Source organism: Lampetra planeri, chromosome 48, assembly GCF_965212315.1.
Source record: "Lampetra planeri chromosome 48, kcLamPlan1.2.h2, whole genome shotgun sequence".
NCBI classification, from domain to species: domain Eukaryota; kingdom Metazoa; phylum Chordata; class Hyperoartia; order Petromyzontiformes; family Petromyzontidae; genus Lampetra; species Lampetra planeri.
This window is the reverse complement of record NC_136154.1, coordinates 4,358,466-4,373,492: the sequence shown is the minus strand read 5'-3', so window position 1 is coordinate 4,373,492 and position 15,027 is coordinate 4,358,466. Positions and strand designations below refer to the sequence as shown.

The 15,027-nt window shown below is 46.8% G+C and overlaps 1 protein-coding gene across 1 annotated transcript in view; it reads right to left on the bottom strand.

Moving 5' to 3' along the window:
• Positions 1-15,027, bottom strand: part of LOC144733870 (IgGFc-binding protein-like) — a 57,877-nt gene that overhangs the window by 10,209 nt on the left and 32,641 nt on the right. Inside the window, exons 18-26 of the mRNA XM_078615877.1 lie at positions 13,949-14,040; positions 11,508-11,645; positions 9,948-10,249; positions 8,970-9,247; positions 5,627-5,829; positions 4,567-4,711; positions 4,067-4,320; positions 3,159-3,451; positions 2,634-2,905 (exon numbers count right to left, since the gene is read on the bottom strand). Of these exons, the coding sequence (XP_078472003.1) occupies positions 2,634-2,905; positions 3,159-3,451; positions 4,067-4,320; positions 4,567-4,711; positions 5,627-5,829; positions 8,970-9,247; positions 9,948-10,249; positions 11,508-11,645; positions 13,949-14,040 (1,977 nt within the window). The remainder of the gene's footprint in view (positions 1-2,633; positions 2,906-3,158; positions 3,452-4,066; positions 4,321-4,566; positions 4,712-5,626; positions 5,830-8,969; positions 9,248-9,947; positions 10,250-11,507; positions 11,646-13,948; positions 14,041-15,027) is intronic.

Below are 15,027 nucleotides of genomic sequence, written 5' to 3'. Positions count from 1 at the left end.
TCCTCAAATAAAAAATCACCTATAACCAAAGAGGAACTGCGGTAATTATGAGGATTAATGGGGTTTAATAGGAAGTGCATTCCCAACTTTACAAAGATTGTTAAACCCCTTATGGACCTGATGAGAAAAGGTACAACAAATAAATTGATTGATGGTGAGTAAGCAAGCAGAGTATTGAGAGACTGAAGGTACCCTTGAAACCAGAGCCAATTCTGAAATTTCCTAATGGTAGTGTAGCTAAATGAGATTCATTATACGATTCACTGTATATATTATGTCAATATGAGTGTTTAACCTGGGTATGGGTTAAACGATTAAACACCCCTCATGAATGGCACGAACATGGTACAGCCCAGATTGAATAACTGGTCGCAAGAAAAAATACATTTTGAGAGAGACTTGAGCCACCATTTTGAAAGACGAGGTCTTTTCTCAAAGAATAATGCTTGATATTTGGGCCTAAGGACATGTGTATGTAGTTTAGTTTAATGGTACCTGTAATATATAAAGAAATCATAGGAACGGAGGATAGAACATGGTTTAAAATGCTAAAGTTTACCGTGAATATTAAATCAATATGCGCGAGTAACAGGTGAATTAAACACCCGTCATGAATGTCACGGAAATAGCACAGCCCAGATTGGGTAACTGGTTATGAGAGATTTGTTTTGAGAGGCTTGGGCCACCATTGAGGAAGACTCCTTGATATTTAGGCCTAAGGACATGTGTATGTAGTTTATTTTAATACGTTTCCTGTAATATATGAAGAATGCATAGAAACCAGGGGCAGAAAATGGTTTAAAATGCAAAATTGTAACTATATAATATAAATATGCGCGTGAAATAGAGGAATGCCCATTAAACACCTCTCATGAATGGCGTGCAAATGATATAGCCCAGATTCGGTCACTGAAAGTAAAATAAGTAGTATTAAAAAAAAAACTTTTTTAAAAACACGCTTTAATGAAATGTACCCTACTAGTAATGGAATAACTCCAGGAAGTGGCCCGAAGCTTGCCATAACGTAAGGGACCGTGGTGATTTACAGCCAACGTCAGATGACGGTGGACAATTAAACCCAAGCCAAAGCATAACATATCAAAAATAATGTTTATTTTTTATGATAGAATATAGTATTGTCATCAGTATGACATAAGTATACCAAGTATGCAGTCGATACCACATTGGGAAGTGGGTTAACATTTAGTTAGAATATTTGAGAATACAACAACAGTGAGTTAAATAAAATCGTGTAAAAACATATTTGAGAAAGACTTGGGCCACCATTTTGAGGAAGAATCCTTGGTATTTGGGTCGAAGGACATGCGTAAGTAGTGTATTTGAATACTATACATATATTATGAATGCTGTTACTTTATGAAGAATACATTGGAATGGGGGCAGATGGTTTTAAAATGATATCATTAAAGTGCACACCACTCCAGATAATCGGCCTGTATATTTACTGTATTGGTATAAATACGTGCCATATGCTTCTACAAACCAACCAAATGTTGACTGGATTAATATATTACACGAAAATAAATGCTTATTTTTAATGAATATTGTTACTGAGGCGAAGTTATACGAATGTGTTAAGATGTTTATTCTCGCTAAAAGTTATCAGATATTATCAGGGTGTAATTGGAGAAGGTAATTAGGCTTAATATTACTTGGGGAGAGGAGGATCGATGGGTGTAATGGAGACTGCACGATGATATTTTGTTCTGGTAAACGATCAGTAAGGGACATCAGGATACCCCTTCGCATACCGTGTCAACCCAAACGGTTTACCCTGTATTCTTGCACAGGGAATATGAGTTTTCAGGTCCATAAAAAGTTGTTTTTGTCTTTGTTTGGGTTCCTCCCTTGTGATGGGACTTTGTAGGCTGAACATTGACATTTTATAAGGGTATGGGGTGACCAATAAGGTCTGAATTGGTCTGTAATAAGGTAGGCACTGATAAGGGGTTGACAGGTATGCTATTGTCACAGCCACGCTATGTGGAGCAGAAGCCAATGAGAGGCTGAAGGGAGAGTTGGTTGAGGTGGTGACTTTGCTGAGAGCGTCATCCGAGACCAGATAACGCTCTCAGCAAAGAGGGCCTCCCATATTGAACTCCTCTCGGACTCCTTGCTTCATCGTCGGGACACCCACAGACCCATCACACGTCTGCTAGTCAGGCTGACATAGCAACTACGGCCTGGTCACAGGGACGGTGCTGCCAGCTCCGAGGAAGTTTGTGTCACCGCCCTGCTTTGGGGACTTAGAGCAGCGGAGCGTTGATGAGCTGCACGGCAGAGATCGAGCTTCATGCTAATGGTAGTCTCGCGGTGTTCTTGTATTTGTTGTGTTCATGCCGGGTTTCTGTTAAGTGTATGAGATACAAAGCTCTCTCGCTTAGTCTTGTGTCCATCCTCATCCATTGGAACCTCAAATTACTCCACTCCACAGCAAAATATTTATTCTGAACACAGAGAAGGTGACGTCTTGATGCAGGAACACGGTTCGCTGTGATGTATGCGGCTAAAAGAAGAAGAGTTACTCCCCAATTGAAGGGGAATGGTTTTTTTTTTATATGGGCGGTGCAGAATGAGTGATGATGGTGGTGAGACAGGGAAATTTCGCTTACGGCAGTTTGCGGCCACCCTCCACTCCGCAAGCACCACTCCGTGCGTTAGGCACGTGTCGAAGTATGCCAGCAGATTCGAGCAGCGCAGCGCCGCATCCATGCCCGACACGGCCAGGTCAAACACACAGTTGGCGAAGTACGGCCCGGGTGGCACCGTCGCGAAGCACGGGGCGAAGGGCGACTGGGCGACGTGCAGGAAGTCGCACGGCACCTCTGCCAGCGCCTCGTCCGCGTCGCTGGGCGTCACCACGCGGCCGTAGTCCGGCCCGCAGCTGTGGTCATTGAAAAGAGATGCGTCAGGTTTTATGGGGGGCGGGGAGAGGGGGATCAGCACAGCGACCTCATTAAACTTGGTGGCTTGAGTATTGTCTTTAATAGAAGAGACCAGAGTTTAGAGCCAGCTACACATATCTGCGAGGCCAGCATATCTTAGTTTGGAAAACCACTTGTACCATGAGGACCACACATAGGCTTGGTTCGGATGTGCCAGTGAAAACTGGAGCATGTGTGCATGCTATTGCTCACGTTGCTTTACTGGCGGACGTCTCGCTCTGCCATGCATTGCCAAACGTGTACGGCGTTCTGTGGCGCTCGCCGGCGGGCCCCGTGAAGTCGTTGCTGGCGTCCCCATCGTAGTTCCCGCACAGCCCCTCGACGGCGCCCACAAAATCAGCCTTGAGCCCCACGTCCACATAGGCGACGCCATCGTATCTGACGGTGAGGCCGGCCGCCGGCACCGACAGCACTGCCAGGTTCCCCAGCTGCACCACTGTGGCGCCGGGCAGCAATGCCGGCAGGCTCACCATCTCGCCGTTCAGCTGCCGGGGCCGACAGTCATTGATCGTCGTCGGCATCATCGCTTTATATTTACTATATTCTCTGCAAACTTTGGGGGTAATTTTTTAAATGATCGAGTTTTACAATCAAGGGAATACCGTACTAAAGAGAATCACCTTCAAATAGTTTATTATGAACTCGCAACTTAAAAATGTCATGAAAATTATTCTGAACAGCTGGTGGTTGTCTTCTGTCCTCAGGGTTGTGATGAATTGCTGTAGAAAACTGTCTTCTAGAAGACCATTCTGAAAAGCTGGCCTGAACAGCAAGCCACCACAGGCTAGTGGGACCATGGGTAACCTGTTGATTACTCTTTCCTTACCACATCTAGCATCATTGGATGGCATAAGGGCCTCAAGGAGGCCTATGGAAGGAGTGGCTTTCCCTGGTGTATTCCCCTGGCCACCAACCACATCCACACCACGATTTGGTGGCATCAATCACATCAATCCTTTATGCTTTGAATATGCTTCAGTTACCACGCATCTGCGATTCAAAGCAAGCACATCCGTGTCCGGAAATGTTTTGACATGGTTCGTTGAGTTTGTTGGTGTGTGTTTTATTGATGAAAACAAATTGCTAAGCCGAACCCTCACCTGCACGGCGCCCCCAGGCAGGAGCCTGACCCTGGTGAGGTTCCCAAGCTGGACCTCGACGGCGCGCGTGTACGACACGGCGGCGAAAGAGCCCAGCGCTTCGTTCTCCACCAGCACTCGCCACGCGCCGTCACGCGACGAGCCGGCGTAGCCCGCGGACGGAGCGGCCAGCGTGTACGCGCACGTGCCCATGAAGTCGAAATAGGCGCCGTCGAAAGTCACATAGTGGGGGTCGCCGGTCGCCTGGCAGTGTCCTGGAGACGGTTGGGGGAGGTGGAATGGGTAGAGTGGGGAGGGCGGTTACACACGGAGAGGAAGAAGATAGAACTGGTCCTAGGCTGCCAAAAAAAATACTTAATTGTGAAAAGCCACATAGCAACACTTTCTTCCTCCTGCCAGACTCCTGCCCATTTGCAGAATGGTTGTGATGATGATGTTTGTATTGATTGTAATGTTGGTAAAGAGGATGTTGATGATAATGATGATGTTGATGACCTCACCCTCCAGGGCGTTGCACCCAATTTTGCCATCGTCCGAGAGTCCACACGTGTGGAGTGCAGGGCAGGAGTAGGCGTCGCAGTCCAATCCGCCGGCCTCGCACACGCACTGACTCCTGCAGTCATCCGAGATGAACTCATCTCCCAGCTGGGACACATGCGCACACGCACACACGCATACATGCACAGATTCATCAGCATCATCAAGAGCATTAGTATAATGAGCATTAAGAGTCATCATCAACATAATTTTTCACATTTGCTTCATCATCCTCATGTGTGTTATCATCATCATCATTACCTATTACCAACTTGTGCTGCACAGGGCCAGTTGCAACTGTGAGTCCCCCTTGGCTAGACTGCTGTAAGCCACCTCGAGATGTACTGCATGTGAGGTGCATTATGAATACAGGCAGTCCCCGGGTTACAAAAGGGTTAGGTTCCCGAGAATGATCCATAAACTGTCGGAAACTGAACCATTTTCCCCCAAAATCAAGATAAAATCTTGTAAACATGAATAGTTGTGCCTCCCCTACCCGATTACTATTTCTTTTTTTCTCAGTACTGTATCGCGCTGCTGTCCGTTTTTATCGCGACCTGTATCGTATCGCTGTACATACGCTCTGCACTTCCTATGATTCATTCATTTAATCGAATATCTACCCTAACACTACCCATGATTAAACTGATGGAACATATACTTTATCCAGAAAACAATTACGTAACGCTACAAAAACATCCATTTACCTTAATCCTAGTGGGGCTCGGTGAAAGCGGCGTTTTGGCCCCACAGTATTCATCGACAAGCTCACTGCGCTGCACTATTTGCGCTTACGTAACGAAGCAAACATTTCTGAATATAGATTTTACATGATTTATGGGAGCATTTCCATGAAGTCAGATCTTCATAAAAAGGAGGAGGCTCCACAACAGGACTATATTTATTTATTTCCTGTCGCAAACTAATGAGGAGGCCTCATGTGGCATTCTTTCCCAGACTCCAGGAATCTCTGGATGGCCCCCGCTCTCGCACGTGAACACACACGTCGTCGCCGCCGCTCACCTTATAGTACTTGCCATTGCTGATGCAGCCGCACTTGTCCGCGCGCACACACCGGTCGTGCTCCAGCAGGTAGCCGGCGTCACAAACGCAGCCCTCCATGCAGCCTCCCGCGCACTGACCCTCGCCTGGCCCCCGCGCGCACGTCACAGGGCACGGGGAGGCGCAGTGCGAATACGAGCCGTTGGCGGGGCACGCCGGGGCGGCTGTGGAGAGGTCACGGATGAGGAGGGGAACGTGGGGGAGGGGAGGAGGAATGGAGGGGGTAAAAGTAAAGGTGCAGCCCTGCCATTACTTGGGCGTCACGGTGACGAGATGTTAACTACCTTGCCTGGTATACAGGAGATCGTGGGTTCGATCCCAACCCTGATGCTTTTAATTTTAATTTTGCATTTTCTCCCTGTGGGTGCGTGGATTTTTCTCCAGGTCCTCCGGTTTTTCCTTCCACATTTATACTCAATATGAGGCGTTTAGAGTATTTGGCTGCAATGCATTTCCACGTGATATGCCACTTTGATGAACTATCATTTGTGGCCAGGTCACTTCTGAAAAAGAGATATAGCTCAGTGTGACTTACCTAGTAAAATAAAAATTTTCACGGGACCTCCTTTGCCAGTACGAAAATATGAGAATAGGTTTTCCCCTTTTTTATGGCAACAAAACAGGTGTTAAGATGTTGAAACACCAAACTGAAACCTTTTACAAGGAATCATGTCCGCATTAACCACAATACTTGTGGTCAGAATGCAAACAAAAAACATACTCTGATAATAGACCAGAGGACGCCAAAACGCCTTTTGGCATCCTCTGGTCTAACACCGTTTTGAGACTCGGCTCAAAAGAAAGCTGTCTCTGGTTGGACCAATCAGTTTCAAAGACAATGCATATATTATCAGAGTATGTTTTTTGTTTGCATTCTGACCACAAGTATTGTGGTTAATACAGACATGATTCCTTGTAAAAGGTTTCAGTTTGGTGTTTTAACATCTTAACACCTGTTTTGTTGGCAGGAAAAAGGGGAAAACCTATTCTCATAAAAAAAATAGTTCATAATTTTAGTTAAGTTACTCATGCCACTGCTGTTGTATGGGCTCTATGAAGCCTATAAGGTATGTCTTAGAAGAGGCGGAAGTACCCACACATTCACTACACGTGACCAGTCGATTGACTGTGCTACATCCATTTATACTAGTGGTGATTTCAGAAACTTGCACTATAGTTTTAATAACCGAGCCTGGAGATCAAATCAAACCAGTGACTTATTTTCAGTGTGCTGTTGTATATATGCCTTTTCCAAAAATGCATATAATGGTGATATGCGGTATTTTGAATGTCGTAGCTTATTGTAGACATACACACGTGTTCATTGCTTTCTGAGTGTGCTCTTAGAGGCAACACATTTATTGTAACACCGTAACACAAAAGGGTAACGGCCCCTTTACCTGATACAGCCTAGGGTGGTGGCCACCCAGCTAACTACGCTATACAGAGGGGTTACTGCTACGAAGGGTCGGACCCTCACTCGGGTCTCTGACCACGTGGTTGCCTCGTAAGACGAAGCGCTTCCAGCTTGAGACGTAGAGCTTCCCGCTTGTAGGTGTTGAGCTTCCAGCTTGCAGAATGCAGCGACCCCGGTCCCTCTCAGGGACCCGCCTTATATCCCCCTACGGTCGGGGCCGCTCCGTCTTCGGCCCCGCCCGCCTTCAAGAGCATTCTCGTTCCCTCTCGATCCTTCTCAAGAGCTCTCCCCGGACACGTGATCACCCACTAGCCCCCCCACTTGGGGCCCCCTGTGTGGACACTCCAGATCACATGTCTATGGGGTCAACCAGAGTGCCATGGCCCGGGGCAAACCTGCCCCTGGGCTGACACCCACTCCCCCTCGTGGGAGCCCCCACTACACACTGTGCATGGTGCCCGCACTATCCCAGTGCTCGCCAAGCCCTACTTGGGCTGGTATTACACACAGCCACCCACACGGTGCTGTCCACGATGTAGGAACAGCACGGCCCTTGTGGGCCGGCACCATACAGTGACATCCCCGATGTCACTACACATGCATCATACGTAAATAAATTGTTTATTACCATGAGATGTTAACTTGCGTGTTTATTTTAATCAGGTGATCGTGAGATTTGACCCTTGATGCTTTTATGATCGTTCAGTAAGTGATACGTACGTATATTTGCATGGGTACTGTAGTTCTATTCTGATAACTATTTCTGGATGTTAATGTCAGTTGATAGTAAAGTTTCGATTTAAAGCTATCGTGACTGCAGGGATTCATCTTGGTTCTTTCGGTAAAGTCACGTAGAAGGGAAATAATAAAATAAAACATAATAAAATAATTCTCACGACGTTTCGGCCACAACGCAAGCAGCCGTCCTCAGGTGAAGAACAGGTATGTCGGAAAGACGCTTTCCGACAGATAGTAAAGTTGTTTAGATCACAAAGGGTCCGATCGCTTCTTTCCTAACTCATCCATAATTTTTCTCCATTGCAAGAACTGTATCCCGCGGTGAGATCTGAATTCGGGGACCTGACATAATTATACATAACTTGTAAAGCGAATTCATTGATATCGTGATTGATAAAAACATACCCCTAGACAGCGTGAGAGCCAATAATAATAATTCGTGATTAAAGCGAGCATTCATTACCTAATTTAACTCACTAATTGATCTTGAATTCATAAAATCTATATATATAAAAGGGAAATTTGTGAATGTGTGTCTGTCCAAAATGTTTAGCATACTTCCCGAAAGGCAACAAACTTGAAATTTGGCATGTGGGTAGCTTCCAGACTGTACACAATGCAAAAAGTATAAAAATAGACTTTTGTATTTTGTGGGGGGGGGGGGGGGCGCAATAATGGATATATTTTGCATGGCAAGTGATCGTTGACATCACATCTGTGCTGTCACCCACATGCGGCAGCGTTACGCAGTGTGCCTGCTGACGTCACGCATCCCCCCCACCCTCCGTGTAGGCCGTCTATTAATCCAAGACAAGAATCCAAGTCTCGGGCGAAGCCGGGCAGTCAAGCTAGTTTTATATAAAACAATTGTTTTATGATAATCACATGCATAATCGCGCCTAATCATATGCATACTCATGAATCGTTTTAATCGGCAATAATACATTCACAACACGTACGTTTAATCACATTTACTTAACATTACACAATATACATTTTCATAATTGCACTTTTTTATATGGTGGGATCAGAGCGTAAATACACCTTATGCTGCATATGGACAGCTGCCACTAGGGGACCCCTTGCCCAGACTACTGCAAGGGCAATGTGGATAGTTGAGATGCTGTGTGATGAAGCTGGGAGACTCACGGCAGAACGTCTCGTTCCTCCAGCCGTCCAGGGCGACGCCGGCCCTGACGCATGCGACGTAGTACGCCGAGAGGGTGCGGCACAGCACGGCGCTGTCGAAGCCCTGCAGCACCAGGTCGAACACGCAGCCGTCCACGTAAGGCCGCGGGTCGACGACCCCAGCGCAAACGATGAAGGGTCCCGATGGATCGCTGAGCATGCCGCACTTGTCATTCTGCGTTGCCGATGCAACATCGTTTGGGTCCAGGGGCTTGCCGTTACCCGGGTCGTTGGAGCCACTGTGATTTTAGGAAGAGGCGTGGGCAGACATTTGGCATGAAGCTAGCAGATGTTCTTGCTTGGACCTGAAGTGCATCCGTGATGTGTGTGAATGCGCTAATGCTTAAACACCGTGCTGGTGATTAGGAGCCCATGGGCTGCACAGAAGCCTAGCAGCCTCATACCGTTGTTATTGAGCTGATCTGGCCCATGCCTTTTCCAATCCCTCCTGCCCAACTCTTAGTGTCAATAAAATAACTATCCCGGGTGGACACTTTAGCAAGCACCTTGGACAGGAAGTCAATAGAAGGCATCTGACTCATTATCCTTGCCTGCATCCTTCCACAGATGTTCATCTTTGGTGGGATCATAAATAACCACTACCATTTCCCACCTTTCGTGGACAGGGGATTGAGCCCACAACAGACTGGGACTTGCGTGTTCCCACACCTCACCCCCCCACCCATTCATTTGTTTGATGTCATGAAGTAGGCTGAACCCCCCTTCCCCTGCCCCCCATCAGTGTTTCTCCAGAAACAGATCACTGTGGCCGGCCACATGGAATGACCAAATTCTGGCTGGGGAGGAAAAGCTACCACTCGTTTTTGGAGATGGATTGGTACCAACAGGATCTCTGTGATCAAGTAGACCGGTTTTGGCTCCACCACGAGGGGTGGACATTCCTCAAGGCAGGATCTCATCAATCACACACACACTCACGTCTCGGGAGAGCTGGGGTCCGTTGTCTTCCAGCTGTTGCCAAAGTCGGAGGCTGACGTGGTGTGAGTGCCGTCCCTCATAACAAAGTCGTCACTCGGGTCTCCGTTCATGTTGGAGCAGAGGCCGCACAGGGCCCCGGCGAAGGAGGCAGGGAGGCGCGCCGTGGCATGGCTGTTCCCATCGTACAGAACTTCGAGCTCAAAGTCACTCAGCAGGCGCATGAAGTTCCCTGAGCGAATCACGGAAAACTCCGCGCTGCCATTGGAGTAGTAGTATGGCACGTTGATCCTCACTCCGTCCAGCTGTGGTTAACAAGCGTTTGTCAATACTACCGCTGCTACTGTGTATACTGTGGAAATATACACAGTAGCACGGCAGTTGCAACTATAGTACTCGCCAGAGGTGTGGACTCGAGTCATGTGACTTGGACTCGAGTCAGACTCGAGTCATGAATTTGATGACTTGCGACTCGACTTGGACTTGCATAACAATGACTTTGTCCCACCTATGAGATGTGGACTCGAGTCATGTGACTTGGACTCGAGTCAGACTCGAGTCATGAATTTGATGACTTGCGACTCGACTTGGACTTGCATAACAATGACTTTGTCCCACCTCTGGTACTCGCACACAAAGACAAAGATTACCCTGTATAGCTTAACCAGACTGTTGGGGCAAGTTCTGTTAGCGATCACCTATAAAGGCCAGCGCGGCACACGAAGGGGTTGGTGGCCAGCACCATGTACTAGGGGATGCCCAGGACTGTTTCAGATAATCGTCACTCGTGACTGTGAGCTGGAATCGAACTCAGGTGGCCGGGTTTGTAGCGCAGTGCGCTAACCACTACACTACCACTCACACACGCAGTGTCGCAGTCATACTGTGGAACTTTGGGTGGTCCTACTTGTAAAATGTTTAAAGTAGCTTGCATTACAGATGCAACGTGGTACCCATTATTTTCTAATGCTTTCATTTGAATTGCCGTTGTTACATGATATGTAGTAAAAAGGTGGAGGCCTAAAATTACTTACTCAGCCACTGCTGGAAAAGGGGACTCCACTACAAGGAGCTTTATAGAGCCCCTCTTGAGGGTATTTATACTTCTAAATACCCTCAAGGGCCCACACTTTACTCTGAATCCAACCAGCGACCACTGGATTGCAAAATCCAGTCTGATAACCATCACACACCATGGCAGCACCCCACTTATGGGAACAATAATTGTCCTTTATTTACCCAGCTGAAACCTCACCGACTCTCAAAACTTTTTCAGGAGGGTGCTGCTACATTGGGACGATTGAGAAATTCCACGAATTCATCATGTGGGTGGAAACTGAAACACGTCGATATATTCAAGAATCCATTGCCATCCTGTTCAAGAATCCATTGCCATCCTGTTGTCTCATGGCCACCTCGCTGAGGAGATCCACCGCATGCTCAGTTGAGCGAATTGGTGAGTCTAACCGAGTCAGACTGCCTCGAACGCGCCTGATCTCTTTGCAGCTCGGAAGCTAAGCAAACTTGAGCCTGACCGGTGCTCGGGACGGGGCCTAGACTCACGTAAACTTTCCAGCCCAGGCCGAACTGCACGCGATGATCGTAGAGTTCGATGAAGACATCGCGGGTGTAGGCGATGGACCAGCTGCCAGAGATGAACTCGTTCTTCACCTTCACGATCCAGCTGGCTCCAGAGCACGGCTGTGTGTATGAGTACATGTACACACACGTACAGCGGTTTTAATTTAGTCGGCATTTATAACTTTAGTAATTGTCATAGGGATGTACAGGAATCCCCCGCGATTAATTTTCGCATCATGCGCTGTTTCGCATATACGTTGCTGATGAATTAGGGAAGATTTCCTTTTAAGTTTACTGTTTCGCAAATGCTTTCTTTAACAAAAATTGGCAAACATGTTTCGCGCAATTTTTCATTTAGGAACGCACACTGTGAAAACAAACTATTTTGCAATTTAATACTGTACTGCACGACAATTTTCTAGATGCGAAAGTCGTTCAGTACTCAAGCCCCCAGGAGCGGCCTTGGAGAACTGACGTTCAGGATTCACAGTCCGTAATTTGGGGACGATGAGCAGATTGAGGGACGTGCTGCGCAAGAACGCGGCAGGTTTTAAAAGGAACGGTTAATAACCATGAAAGGTTTGATACAAATAAGAAAAAGAGGCACAGTGACAGACAATAGTGATGATGTACTCAGTTTGGGCAGAGACAGGGAGCTGATGGATTGATTTAAATGCAATGGAGGAGTTTGCAGCGTGTGCGTGCCCGGTACCCTAGGCAGCGCTCAACAATTTTATTTGCAGTTGCTGAAGTTTATTGATGTCCCTTTGTTGAATTGTTGATGTCAGCGTGAGTTTGGCGTTGGAGTAGTCGAGTCGGTGAACCTATCACCTAGCTGGGAGAGTTCTGGCTACAAGTGGTCAAGAGCATTGCCTGGCTGAATGTGCCAGAGAGCTTCGAGGTGGTGATTGCGCGAGCTGATGCACGAGCTGATTATGTCGTACCTTCATGTCACATCGAAAGTTATTGGTCGCAGTTCATACCAAGGAAGGTCAAGAGAGGGTATAGAACTGATGGTGGAGCCAGCAATGGAAAAATGTGGTCGAATAGAATAGTCGCCTGGTATCCAGGAAGAGTACTTCAACATGGGACCTTTCTTGCCAGTATTAAAGTATAAGAGTAGATTTTACCCTTTCTGGCAATAAAACAGGCGTTAAGATGTTCAAACACCAAACAGAAATCTTTGCAAGGTGTAGACCAGCGTGGCCGGGGGCGGAGCGAGGCCACGCTGACAGTATAAAAGGGGCCCCTGTAGGGGACCTCGGGGCTGTTGTTGGAGTGGGATCCCCGTAGTGCTGCTGAAGTCCTTTGTCACCGTTCTTCTCGTCGTCTTCACCATCCTTCTCGTCGTCGTCTCCGTCTTCACCATCTCGGAGCGCCGATAGTCAGGCAGCCTACCAACTGTCCTGGCTGAGTAGCGTCACCGACAATAGACGGCCTAATTATTAGGAGTGTTAACCTCGATGGTGCTTGTTACTAAAGAAGTGCCTCCAAGTCTTATCGTCTCCGAGTTAGTCACTACAAATGTATTGAGAGTTCGATGTTAAAGTACAATTTTTATTGAGGGACTGGATGTTGTCTTGGTGTGATCTTGGACTTTTTTGCTGTCGTTTTTCTGCCTTTTCGAAGCTTAGGATTGATGATGCAATTTGAACTTAGATACTTTATTTAAGAGACGCCACGGTGGCTAGGAGATTTTATCCTCCTCGCCTGGTATGCAGGATGTCGGGATTTAGATCTCGACCCTGACGCCTGTATATTTGGAGTTTGCATGTCTCTCTCCCTGTGGACGTGTGGATCTTTCTCTGGGTCCTCCGATTTTCGCTCCACATTTAGAAACATGCACTGAGATTATTCAGATTGTTTTGGTGCTATAAATATCCAAATGATGGGCCACTTTGTTTAGTTATCATTTGTGGCCAGATCGCTTCTGAAAAATAAGTTAATACCTCAGTGGGGTTTGCCTGGTAGGTTGTGGATAGTTTAGTTTTATTTATATGTGTTTGGGTTATTTGTTTACCTTTGTTTTACTTTGTACTAGTATCATATTTTGTACTGTTTATTGAAACGTTCTTACCCACCCCTACTGGACATTTGTGAAAAAGAGCTTCATAGCTCATCGGATTCCTTCAGTATAAATATATATTTTGATTATGATCATGAATTCCTATTGAAGCTCTCAATGAGGTGGCCAATCGGTGAAACATACTGAGAAAATAGTGTGGGGGCCAAGCACAGCGTTGTTGTACTCCAGCAGTCAATGTGGACACAAAATGAGTTCCCCACCTTCCCGAAGGAGCGTCTACCAGTTGGATAAGACTTTACCTGCTGAGTGTGAGGCTGTTAGTTGCAAACTCCATCTCCAGACAGTCAAGTAAGGCCTTCATCCCGCAGTGAATAGATCGCGGATGAGGCTCACGCACCTGTGTGAGGGCGTAGGTGTAGGTGCCCATGAAGTCGAAGGTGCGGCCGTCGAAAGTGATGTAGTGCGGGTCGCCCCAGGCGGTACACTCCACTAGAACAACGACAATTACATCGAGAATAATATCATCATCAATGACGTGAACAATGAAAGTATTAACTACAACAATAACATTCTAGATTTATACACCACCATCACTAAGATATTCAATAGCGCAAAAAAATGTTTCCCCCCCATCCTACTCTCCATGCCCCCCGTCCTCCCCGTCCCCCCGTTTCCACCACCCATCTGACGTACAGGCGCCCCTCTTGCCCTAGCCCTCGCGCCGGCATCACAAAGGCAATTATGCTTATCTATCGGCTTAACTCAGCCAATCCCCCCTGCCCAACCGCCCGCGATGTCGCATGCTCTCCCCCCCTCGGCTACTTGGCTCCTCCCCCCTCTAGTACCCTATATAAACATGCGTCTCTAAATAGCTCTCTTCATACGCTACAGAAATTTTGCTAGACCAGTCACACCTGATGACGGAGGCTTGTGTTGCCTTCGAAACGTCGTGATTTAATTTAGTTGTTTTTTTTTTACCTACGTGACTTGACCGAAAAAACCAAAGAGTATGTAACAATAACATTCACAACATCGTGAATTACAACATCATCAACAACAACATAAAACTATAAAGAAAGAATGCATTTATTCTACCACGTAATATTTACTATTAAAGTAGTGGCATTTGCAGTACACTAAGCATGGCACTTTCCATAGATACCGTGGATTGTCCATGTGCATCCCTTGTTTCAATCTAATACCGAGTTAGAGTCTTCCCATGCTGCGTTGATTGTTGTGGTTATTTGACCATAAATTGCCAAGCTGTTCAGGTTGATAAAGTTGCGAAGCATAGATGTAGGAGCAAAACAATATATAGGAAAGCCTTGCCCAACACAGTTTTATGGAACGCGTGTTGAGGATATACAGTGATACCTCGGTTCACGAACTTAATTCGTGAACTGACTGGTCGTGAACCGAATTGGTCGTGAACCGAGGCACATTTTCCCATAGGGTTCAATGTAAATCCGGTTAATC